Below are 13199 nucleotides of genomic sequence, written 5' to 3'. Positions count from 1 at the left end.
TTTATTTTAGTTCTCAACAAATCAGTCAAAGAAAATAAAGACGGAAGAAGATATATCGGAGCACATTTGAAGATTTATCTGAAAAACTTTGACAGAAACTGCCATGGAACAAATTTCAATGCATAAGACATCGAAAAGCAAAAAAGTAGAAATACAAAACTGCAGAAAACGGCTATTGTCTACAAAACTCTCAGGGCTTCCGAATTTATTGATTCGATCAACCGAAGTTGAGCGCTATTGTGTACTGAGTATGAGTATCCATTTTAGGGTATTAATTAAAACCATTTATTATTGTACATACATTGCATAGAACTGTTTTTGTTTGATACTTAAAAAATTAATCATCATCATCATAATATCTCCAGTTCTAAAACTGGATAGACACGCATTTCCACTCTTTCCTATCCTGAGCTAATCTTCGCATTTCACTAAAACTAGAACATCCCACATCCTTCACCATTTATGAACAGTGATCTAATCTAGATCTACCTCTACTCCTCTTAACACCTATTTCTGCTTCTAAAATATCTCAGACTAGCCCTTCATACTTAAGAAGATGTCTGGAGTTATCTGACTTCCTAGGTACAAAAAAAATCAAATTTAATGCGTCGCTAATATTACGGTAACTTGTAGCTGTGAAAGGAAGACTAGTGCATTACAATAATTTACATATTTGCAAATATCCATCTGCCATAGTACGTTATTACTGAGTATGCAGATGTGACACCTTCTGGAGATCCTCTTTGGAAGGACCCAAAGAAAGAAAGAAACACCCAAAGATCCGCGAGTATCGTAAAAGCCATTCTTACATCCGCTCGTCCCTTTTATGTTACTTAACCATAATTGAAACACGTGTTCCGTCACTTCGAACATAGAACACATACGTACGCGTTATTTAAGTTGCGTCTTGGACATACGCTCATGCAAATACCAACGTCTCGGGTCGGATATACATACGTACGTACCTATATGAGTAGTAGGTACCTATACGTGGCGGTTTACGACAATTGTTGTTCCGTTTGTAGTGCGCATAATATGGACGGGAGTAAAAACCGTTTTTAATTGCGTACGGCTACGTCGCTTTTGTCCAGGAGAATAATTTGCAGTTCTGCCAATCTTCGGTCTCGCTGCTGCTATGTTGCGTTTCAAAACAACGGACCCAGAATCGTTAAACTATAATTTACGAGGACCATAAATGCAAAGCTTGTAATATTTTTCCAACGCGCACACACACACACACATACACACACATTTTCACTTGCACACAAACGAATACGTCCCCACTCGGTATACAATTATACTTCACGTTTCTACACATTGTCCCATTTGGGGTTGAAACTGCGTCAAAAGCACTGCAATCAATGTAAACCTTCTTTTCGCATATTTTTAGCCATGTTATTATGCATAAGTATCTTTTTCATTCATAAAAAATCCATCCTGTTTCAACTCTGAAAGCGTTTTAATACAACAAAAGTCAAATCGTGGGGCTATCGTATAATCGGTAATGAGACCGCTTGGTACAACCTAGAATTTTCCACTTACTACCCTATAGGTATATTTAAAAACATACATTGCAAAATGGAACCTTCCGAGCCTTAAATCTTAAGACACTGAAAACTATTAATCTACACATACCATGTACGTATGCATCAATATGCAATTCAATATTGTTGACAATGTCCTTATTTAATGAGGAAATCGACTTGTGTGACTGAACCCACACCGCGGCGTAACTATTACGTTATAAGCATGTAACTTATCAGAACAAAAATATCTTGGTGGTGAGTATTCGATTTTATTGGACCTCATCAGCACGCAGTGTATCGTTACCTAGTAGCGTATCACGTAGTAGCTTCGTCGTGAGCTCAGTTCGATAAGTTGATATCCCTACTAGGAAAAGTCCTCGTCGAGCGTTTTTAAATCCTGCTGGTAACCACAGGAAACTTGGACCAGGGTAGGAGATTCGTAATTCAGCTGTTTTCCCGAAAGCTAAACTATGATCTACATCACTCGGCTTTATATTCGCTATGTCAGCTTCTTCTTAAATATATATTTTAGTCGCTAACTTTCTCGACTAATTCCTCGGGTCAATCACAACCCCTGTTATACCACAATAAATAAAACACCGGGCTCCACGAACCGCAACTTGTTTATTTATAATATTTGGAACACTTAATTTAGGGTATAATTAACTATGTAAGGTTTAACAAAATGAAAGGGGTAACCGAGATACAAGGTGTCACTGCACACCTTCTTGCCGGGTTCAACCAAACTATATTGGTGTGGTCTCTCTATATAACCTGGTCGGGGCTAGTCATACCGAAGTGAATCGATATCATAGCGGCAAACTCAAATAAGGGTCACTATAATATTTTATTAATTTGATCCTTTATTGTTTTATTGCTTATATCATTTTCTCTATTTGCCAAACTGACGCTGGCATGAATGATGTGACTACGTACTGCACAGTAAGGATAAAAACCTAGCTTTACTCTAATTACTCTCAAGCATATGACAATGGTTTTACAAATACCACAACATTAATTTCATTTATTAATGAATGTACAGCCTTAAATTAAATATCGCGAACAGCTGTCAAGTAAAAATTTTATGATTAACTCAAAGCTACTTAAAATAGGTAGACGATCTACGTATAATCCGATTTGGATTCGTGTTTGAACAACCCACGCAAACTAGATAGCCAATTGGGACGACGTCTATATACCATTCGGGTTTATCGTCGCACGGTGTAGTAGGGTTGACTTTAAGGATCTTTTGGCTGGACAAACGGACTAAACAACAATGCCAATAATAATAATAATAATTCTGGTAATAACACCGGTAGCGGTCGTGGTGTAAGTGGACGGATAAATTGTGTCATTTCGCAAATATGTGTACATTTCGGCGCTCGTAAAGCAGTTTATGATCGGCCGGAGTAATAATAGGGGGCAGGTGATTAACAGCCACTGGCTTTATTTAGAACGACCGAGTATTATGTAAATTATTATTCTGCCCGTTTATTTCTTTCCGTATACTTAGGTTATGACCGTCGCGGTTTGAATATTAGCCATGCACTAACTCTCGACATATAAAACCGTCATACGCCACTACTACCAAACATTCATACATCTATATAGGTACACGTGGTCATAATGCATCCACCGAAATTATGGACCGTTTCAAACAAAACAAGTTAATTAAGGATGTGAATCATTCAATTTTGGAGAATAGTTATACAATTGCTCGTTATATTTACTTACTGAAAAGATGGTACCCACCTCAAATGTAAAATTAGAGATTATAGAAGACTTCATCATCATCATCATGAGGTCATCAGTCCTAAGACTGGTTGGACACGTACCTCCACTCTTTCCTATCCTGAGCTAAACTTCGCATTTCCCTAAAATAAGAACAGCCCACATCCTTAACTTTTTGCGAACAGTAATCTAACCTAGGTCTACCTCTACCCCTCCTAACTCCTGTTTCTGCCTCTAATATGTCTCTGACTAGACCTTCATGCCTAAGGTGTCCTACCAACCTATCTCGTCTATTTTTTATTGACTTCCATAGCGTCCTCTGTTCTATTCTTTCCAATACCTCTTCATTTCTAACCTTTTCTACCCACGATATCCTCATCATCCGCCTATAACACCACATTTCGAACGCTTCTAACCTTTTCTTCATAATGCAGGTCAAAAATGCAGGTTATTGGACAATTCCAAAAAATTTTTCAGTACGTATCTGATTCAATATAACATAGTATGAAAAAGTGGAGATATTGTAGGTACACATTATACACTTATGTTGTAATCTATCCACATGTCCCCTTGCATTTACCAAGATCACATTTTGTTTCTACCAATATTTTCTTTACTTGTATCTCATAAATGTGCCTCAACTGCCTCAAAGTAACACCCTTTTTCATAGCTTACAAAAAAGAACTCCAAAAGATATAGTTAGTGCAAACCTGGCACCTTTGGAAAAAAGACCCAACATTATTCATCGTTTGATTTTGATAAATACCATAAATCCTTTTGTTATCCACAGTTAGGTACCGAACAACATGATGGTCCTAGATCACTTAAGCAAATGCAGATACAGTAATATTCTACAGACAATATCTAGATCTTTCACTTCTCCTGTATCTTAATTTCGTCTCCAACCGTTATCCACCCATTCCCACAATTCCTAAAAGTAAGGCTGCTTTAGTAGCTGGCGGAAACGAAACATCCAAACCTTCTTTTTATTGGTTAGACCTGCTTGGTTTGACATCTTGATTATTCGAAAGAATGACTAGCCGAAACAGTAAACTCATTTTAATTTTAAGCACTTCTATGGCCGTTTTGGTTAATGGCTGGCCGTTATCGAAAATGTCGCTTTGGACAACATGCATAGAAGCTATACAGAATGAACGGTATTTCTTTTTTTGGTATGTATGAATTTTGGTTCCATGCTGTCGTGAGTATCCGTCCGAATTCTACTTTTCCAAGTGACTTTCACCACCGAATGTTTTTAATTTTCTAGAACATTATTTAATCTTTTGTACCTACTACAAAAAGTTTTCAAACTTTGTTTAATTCTGATGTAAAGTTACCTCGATAGTAAGTAGGCACATAGTTAGATAATAATATTCGTAGACCTCCCGTGGAGGTATTATTACACTTATCCTTATTATTATTAAGGCAATTGTTCCCTTTTTATGGGAATCTCCGAGAAGATNTAATTCTGATGTAAAGTTACCTCGATAGTAAGTAGGCACATAGTTAGATAATAATATTCGTAGATCTCCCGTGGAGGTATTATTACACTTATCCTTATTATTATTAAGGCAATTGTTCCCTTTTTATGGGAATCTCCGAGAAGATAATTCTTAGTCAGGTGTAGTAAAATGTTATTGCACTTTGTATTCGAATGTGGCATATTTTGCAACAGTCGTGAGGCAAGTTTTCATTTTCTGCTCGACGACTTTTGAACACCGTTCGTTTCAGATAACGATCTGAACTTCCGTCGGAGCCACTAAAAATGTGTTATATTTAGTGTATATGAAGCATTGTAAAGTGGAAATAGACTCGTAAATTTTGCAGTTTAGTTATTGAACGTGTGCCGAACTGAAAATACGCTGTAATATTCTGAGGCTGTTTGTTGTTTTATTACCTAATTATAATGGAAGCTGAAATTCTGCTTTGTTGTTAATGACTGTTCGTATATATGCACCACCGCAATAATACACCAGACCTGCATATACCCATGCAGTATAGACTGTTATGTTCCAATACTGTGAATTAGCAAACAATTCATTCATCTTTAAAAGTCACATTCATATCCCGCCGCAACACTCGCTTTGAAAGAAAGTAAGGAATTAATACAATACCAAAATATTCGAGTTACATATCAAGAATCACAGTTGAAGCCAAATACTACAACTAGAATCACGCGTTACCAATCTACACTACAAAGTGCTGGCTTTAGAAGGGGCAGGGGGCAAGTCGGGCGGCCCCCGGATGCCCAAAAAGTTGGGCGGAATTAAATGTCCATATTCCGTCGTATAAAAGTGGCATATATGTACCTACATTTCAATGATATACCATAACCACTACATTTTTAACGTTGGACGTATTACAAAGGTGTTCGTAAGCGCATATGCACCTAGTAATTTCACTAGTACAAAATGGTTACTACATGTTTGACTCTTGAAAATAATAACTTAAATTCAGCAACTTCCCATGAGGGTTCCAGATGTCTTAGTAATAAACTAATTACTCTTGTACATATTTGCATGTTTCTTATAATAATTTCCGTTCTTAAGGATGTTTGGGAGGTATGTCAAAATGCTACGAGACAAATAAAAATTTGGAAGAACGTTCCTCATTCAATTCTAAAACTCCTGTAAAAATTACTAATCGATTCACTAAACCGTTAAAAAGCTATTGAAATTTTAAAAAATTGTAATTTTACACGTCATTTTATGGAGATTCGTTAACTGAACAGATTAAATTTATTTTTATTAACAGAAAAAAAGCTACTAGAAATTTCAAACTTTTATAATAAGTAACTTGAACTCTGGAGAATCACTTTAGCGTAAGGTTATTCAAATTCACTAAATGGTTATCGAGGAAAAAATGAAAAATTAGCTGAAAATCTCGTTTTTACTTGATAATATAATGATAATATTTATAATTGTCTGAAATAAATGCAATTTTAAAGTTTTAATTATTATTTAAACATATTAAAAAGTTTTACGCTCATTATTAATAGAGATTGAAACTAAATATTTTTTTGTTTCGAAGTTGAAATCAAGGCATATTCACTGCCAAAAGTCAGTTAAAAATTTTCCATATTATTCGTTATTTCTTATTTTATTCAAAGTTTTTGATCAAATTCCAAATTTTCTCTTAAACCGTATACTTTTTTTTTTTAGTACAAATAGTATTTATTTACCCCATGATATGCTACAAAACCTAATTAATCACGAATTTCTAATTTTATGTACTCTTGTCTCCAATTGTACCTCCCATCAACATCCTTAAAGCCTCACGTGTTCTTAAAAAAAAATCTTTCCGTAAAAGAAATTGTTCAGTTGTACATATGTATTGTATACACACGTGCAACATTTTATTAGCAAAACTGATTGATTGCGTTATAAAATATTAGTTTTCTTGAACGCGCTTCGTTTGGGGAATTGGCCAATTGTTAAGAAAGCCTCATCGTTAGGTAGAATTTCCAGATGGGATTTCCGCGTTTGGAGATTACGATAGCTCCTCGAATCGTAAAATTCAGGTCTAACATTTATGTGAGAATGAATTGATTTCGTTCCTATCTACTTTTAACAACCGTAGATTTTATGGATCAGACTGTACTACGACGAAGTATAGGTAATACAATTGTGCTGAGTCGGCCATCGTAAAACTTATGACTTATCTCTAAACTCCGAACGGTCGATTTAGGAAGATGGTTTCCGAAAAATTGTTGCTGTCTTTCGCCTATTTTATACAGAATCGGATATTTTAAACGTTCATAAAATATACATATCTACCTATACTCCAATATTATATCTTACATAAGTATACACATGTGCAGAAATGTTTTAGACCGTCTATATTTGGGCATGGATATCTTTTAAGATAGTACAGTAAAGCTCATGCCAAAATAACAGAGAGATCACACCATCATTATAAAATAAACGCTGTCTGTTAAACCTTTTATAATATAAACCAGCGGTTCCTAATTTTTTTGCTACGGAACCCTTTCTGATTACCCTTTTTATGGATAGAACCCCATCACGACAAAAAAGTAAAGTGATGATAGTTTTATGTCTGACTCCTGGACCTACCTTATTGTTTACATGTTGTTCAAATTGAATTTTGAATTCAAAATCTTTATTGCACGTATATATTTCATATGCTGATAATGCTTATAATAACCTTAAAATTTGATTTATTGTCCGACAATACAATTTGAATATCCAGAGTGGTATTCAATCTAGTTTTCAATTTGTTTTTAGTGTAAGCTTAAACTGAAAAGCTCGTCTGTAATCTGAAGTCGAAATAAATAGAAACAGGAACTGCGATAACCTTCTCAACGACTGCAGGGTATCCATCATTAAGTTTGATCTAAAAGTCATTGAAATTTGAACCAGCTTTCGAATTTGTTTTAAGGAGGATAAGTTCTTGATATCGATCACTCCGACATAGATGATTTTGGTTTTGCGAATGGATTCTATATTCATAATCACTGGCTATTCTGCGACTGTGTGACTCCTTTGAAAAATATTCTTTCAAGGACTTTTTGAGTTTCAATAGATGTTCGTTAATGGTTTGGAACAGAATGATTTCTTTTCGCAGAATTGTGTATATTTTCTCTAGGACAAGGTCGTATCTCGCGGAACTCCTCCGCAGAACACCGTGAACGCTTAACATGAATCTCCTAAGCCGCAGCCCTTCAAACGTGGTTTCTAGTACGACTTTCTGGTTATGCATGCTAAACTCTTCTCCATCAATTGCATTACGTCAATTCCACCAGGTTCGGAGACTAATGCAGCACATCGGTTTAATATCACCCGTCTGGTGACACTATGTCACCACCTTTTCATTTTTTTTTAAATTAACAATCTTTAAATTCAAATTCTTCACCCGAGTTTCTTCATGATGTCCCTTCAAGGTCGAGACGGTGACCCATACGCGAGTATAGAGATAGTTGTAGGATCCTCAGGCATCTAGAAGTAAATGTAGAAAGCGGAAAGAAATGGTTGGTCTGGCGTAAGCGGAAATCCGATGGCAAAGTGTTGGTAGTACTGTTGGAAATCCAAGGGAAAGAGCCCACCTACGGCTGGCAGACAAACGTATTAAAAGTGCAGCACAACAGTGGCAGTTGATTTGGGGTAAATCCCTCTCCAACGACACTGATACTCATTGACAGCGAGGCAACCCTGACGGGGCTGTTGACACCTCAAGGGTCAATCGGGTAGGAACCATGACAGGTACAGGAATAATCTAGGATGTGATTGCGCTATCTAACCACAATGTATTGATGACTGCCAATGAGCGCATGTGGCAGAGGCGTAGTGTAGATGAGGCCAAGGATGTATCTCTGTATGGTGTAGCGTGTAGTCTCATCCATTTGGAGGGTAAAGGCAGGGTCGATTAAATTAGATATGAGAAATGTACGTTGTCCAATGAGGACTGTTTCAGAACACTGTTAACCATCGGAATGTCCCTACAGGTAGCAAGTGGGTGGGGGGACCCAATTGCTGGATAAAGTACTTAACTTTGAACCTACTATGAGGGTTTGCATAGTTCCGAGTCTGAGGGCTACTCCCTTCATTAGTGTTCAATGTTAGAAGACTCCCTAGGGATTAATCCATTTAAGAAACGGGAGACCCTACAGGTCAGCCGATTATCCAGGTACATGATAGGCAAGCCGTACATGTCGGGTGCTTCAAGACGCTTGTCAGTCATTCCTACAGATAGGTAGATACGATTAAGAATCTTACGATTTTTGTTTTCTCTGCTCGTCATTCAAGTAATTCGGTATGTGAAGTATTCACTTCGGTAGTATGCATTTTTTTAAATAGGTGTAGACAAGTCTTCGTGTGCCTTCAGGCACCAACCGCCCATGTTTCGCCGTTAACAAGCGAAAGTCTTGCCAGCAATTAATGTGATCCGCACTTTCAAGACCAATCCTCGTCCTTTAATGACATTAGCCCCGGAAATCTTTACTCTCATTCACTTTAACTAAAATTGCCTTCGCGTTCACAGATACGTCAGTCATCATTACATTGTTTTTGCACAGTTTAATGAAAGCTTTCGGAAATTATACAACAATTTGATTTATTTGATTTGCCCCGTTTTATGAACTGATAAAAGCGTACGTAACAAGCGATTTCATTTTGTTTTTATTGTTTGTAGTAATCACAGTTCCTACACAGACGTTACCTATATTGTTTGAAATATATATTTAATTATACTGTCAAAAGATTAATACGATCTTTGGCACGATCATTAAATTCTATCTGCGTAGACGTGCAAGTTAACGAGCAAAACGAATTTCACGATAAGGACCATCAGGAAAGAAAAAAAACACTGTTAGGTTCACAAAAACTAATTACTGTCATCCGAATTCGACATGGTACTATTAACAGATTGTTTCGCAGAAATAAATACTATTATACTAAAGGTAAACTATTCCAATCTTATTATATGTATATCCTTGATTGCTTATGTCATACTGAAAATTACCACTTGTTTATACTCATATTATAACGAGTAGCCGCATTTGTGCTATGTATCTATCTTCATGCTTTTGCGACATAATTAATTATATTTCAAGACAATTCTTCACGAAATGAACTTTCAATTAGTTTCTTAGCAGCAAGATAAAAATATAAAATGATTCCACTTCTCAAATTTTCAAAATCTTTACTATTAATAGGTACATTTCGTTTTTGATAAACGACATGCATCTCCATCATTTACGATTAGCCATTATATTGGAGTTTTTTTAAACACTCAGGGATTCAATTTTTGTTGGTTCAACACTCAGTTAGCCACAGAAAGAGCGGCCGAAAATCGGACTATTCTTCTGTTATTCCGAAAAGAAACGACGGGGAATACCCCGTTCCGCTCGATAAGCGCGCACACGAGTTGATCTATCCCAGAGTTGCTAACCTAATGATTCAAATTTTTAAAATTTTAGAATATTTTTTACTTTATAATCCAAATTACCTATATTAGATCCACCTCTGAGGATGATAAACGAACGGATGGACAGACAGACTTCTATCTATCAGACTATCCTGATTCGGGTCTAAAAGTCGTGGTGGTCAGTTATAGTTGCTTTCTAACGTTTCGCTAGCACGAGTGACGAGCTTCTTCAAAGGTCCTTTCATCTCTGATGCTGCAAGTACATTGGTCTACAGTCTACATCGACATCCAGCAGCAGAAATGGAAGGAGTTCTGAAGAAGCTCGCCACTCCTGCTAGCGAAACGTTAGAAAGCAACTCTAACCAACGACGACCTTTAAACCCGAATCAGGGCATCACCAGACTTGATTTTACGACATTTTATCAAACTTGTACTAATATTTCGTTGAATTTTGCAATGCTTTTTCTTTTTAGCATTCATCGAGATTCGAGCCCTTGCGGCGGTGAAGGCTGCTCGATACACGTACAACCACATTCCACTTAGTCACCTGACGGCGCATTCGAGCCTGTACCCTAACCTTTATCCGCCCATTTATTTGCCACCCTTATCCGTATACTCTGAGGGAGTATTGAATGGAGTACCGCCCGGTTCTCCGACAGAATCACATCCAGTACCACCAAGGCCAAGGAGTAGAGCGTAAAAGTAAGCTGATAATTTCGTCATTAATTCGTAATAGATATTGCCAATTAAAATAATTACGAATACGTATAGATTAAACAGATTGTGCAACGTTATTCTATTTTATAATATACATATATTAAGTATGTGCAATGGTGTTTCAGCATGTTTCCTAATTTACGACCAATAAACTTTGCGAGACGACCGGATATTTTCCGTTACAGAAGTGATACCTAATAGTATAGGAAATCGATATACACCGTACAGTCAAACTTTTAACGATCGCAAAAACGCAACTTGCGCTGCTGCAATTCTGTTAATCAGATTTTAATTAATTTTAGTATTAAGTAGTGTCTGTTAGTTAATTAAGCAATTAGCATTATATTCGGTTATTCTGAACATTGTGATCTGTTTCTATGAAGAGGCAATTCGGATACTGTATATAAAATTCCCTATACTATGATAATTTTTTTCGCATGCGGTATATAAAAATTATACTTATTTAGAAAATTAGAAAAGAAACTAGAGAAACTGTATGAAAGCAACAGGTGTCGAAGAAGTGGACTTGAAAATTTGATCAGGTCTGTAAAAATCCACAATAGTTCGTTACGGAATTCCTCACTTGCATCTTGAAACGATTAACCGTCTTATTTTACTTAAATCGTTGATGTAGTGTTTAAACGTCCAACTTGAGTATTTTTATAAATTAATAACTATAACATTGACGGTTCCTGCTAACGTCCACCACGTTACATAATTCGTTTCATACGCTGGGTTTCGCACCCTCTGGCCGCAATTATAGAAGTGAAGGGGGAAAACGCCACCTGTTGCCCGGGCTCTTTCTCTAAGTCTATGGGTCTACTTTGCGTGTTTTCTAGAAGCAATTATCACCATTGTCATGGCAGTAGAAGAGATCGTAGTGGGCGAATATTTACGACAGGGAAATCGTATAAATTGTCGAATTTTACGATTTCTTCTTAGTGCCTATAAATAATATTTACATATACAGTTTCTTGATACATTGATGTGTGCAATCAAAATCGCACGGTGATTTATAACGCCATTATCAACAGAACGTTAGTACCTACGACCAGAACAATGCGTCTCTCTCTCGGTACTATCATAGTCCTAAGCAGTGACATCTACTGCATACAAACAACTTTCCCCTGCCTACCTGGTTCAATTAAATTATTTTCTTTTCCGTTTTCTTTTTATTTCCGTCTATACAATAGATTTATAACATGAGAAATATACGATCATGAAAACATACTTTCAAATTCATAAACCCTGTAGAAGTAATTTTAATTCCCTTACAATTACTCTTAAGTAGAAACAAGTTTTTATGTTCCATTACCATTACCATATCGATCTGGATCCTTATTAGTTCCACTATATTTGAGATCTTAAAATTCTATTTTTAATAGTCAGTACACATTCAAAGTTTCATTCAAATTGGTCCAATAGTTTTGGCTGTGCGTCAGTCAGTCAGTTAGTCAAGACAGGATAAAAATGTACTGGATGGGCTGTTATTCCATATATGGATTATAACCATCAGGAATGGAACTCCAAGAAAATAGATAGAAATGTAGAAATCAGTTAACAGAGGGAATCTACGAAGAAGGTTCAAGTCATTCTAAACTACTTCCACCTATATTTTTATATAGAATTTAAAGAATAAATGTACAATCAAAACTAACAAGCCGTCGAATGACCAAATACGTTACTTGATTGCATACCAATTTAAATTAACTTTAACTATTTAGGTTTCGTATTTTAAGTGAAAGCGATTCCAATGGGGAATAATTTCAAAAAATCGAAAAATCTATCAGAATATTACAGTCCTCCTGACGTAATTTTTGAAAATTTTCTTAAAACCTTGTTAATAGGAAAACTATTTCAACCAAAAAGGAATAATGGCTGCTGAGAGAAAAATCATGTCAAACTCTTGCCTGTATCCTGCTGTTTTTATTATGTCTGTGTTACGTTGACCAGACAGAGTTGCTGTTCCTATTTTACTTATTTCCGAATGAACATATTGTTAAACAAAGCGTTATTAAAAGCGGTCTTTTAAAATATATACCTACTATGATGTATTATTTGGGTCGTCTGGGCTTCCACTGCAGTCAAGTGCATATATTATACTCCAAATGCAATATTTTACAAACGCCATAAAACGGATATAAAGCAAACTTTACGATCGCGGTTAATGTTGCGGTACGAGGAATAGCTATAGCGAGTTATTCCCTTTTGGTCAGTTAAAATTTATTATTTTTGCATCCGTTCCAAGCTAATTAAACTAAATCGCAGCCAAGCATTTAGCTAAACTGTTGTTCTTGTTGTTGTTCTTGCTGTTGTTATCTAAATATTCAACATTTGTGTCTA

At 36.1% G+C, this 13199-nt stretch overlaps 1 protein-coding gene across 2 annotated transcripts in view; it reads left to right on the top strand.

Annotated features, from left to right (window-relative positions):
* The window catches only part of LOC108735473 (protein doublesex-like), a 98463-nt gene extending 87595 nt beyond the window's left edge, over positions 1 to 10868 (top strand). The window contains exon 5 of one of the 2 annotated variants that reach the window (XM_018467439.1): positions 10613 to 10868. In XM_018467439.1, coding sequence (XP_018322941.1) covers positions 10613 to 10839 — 227 coding nt within the window. In that variant the 3' untranslated portion in view covers positions 10840 to 10868. The remainder of the gene's footprint in view (positions 1 to 10612) is intronic. The other variant, XM_018467440.1, reaches the window with a different exon arrangement.
* The last annotated feature ends 2331 nt before the right edge of the window (positions 10869 to 13199 follow it).

This window comes from Agrilus planipennis, unplaced genomic scaffold (assembly GCF_000699045.2).
Source record: "Agrilus planipennis isolate EAB-ADULT unplaced genomic scaffold, Apla_2.0 scaffold91, whole genome shotgun sequence".
NCBI lineage: Eukaryota > Metazoa > Arthropoda > Insecta > Coleoptera > Buprestidae > Agrilus > Agrilus planipennis.
Note: the sequence above shows the minus strand (reverse complement) of the source record. Positions and strands in the feature narration are given on the sequence as shown.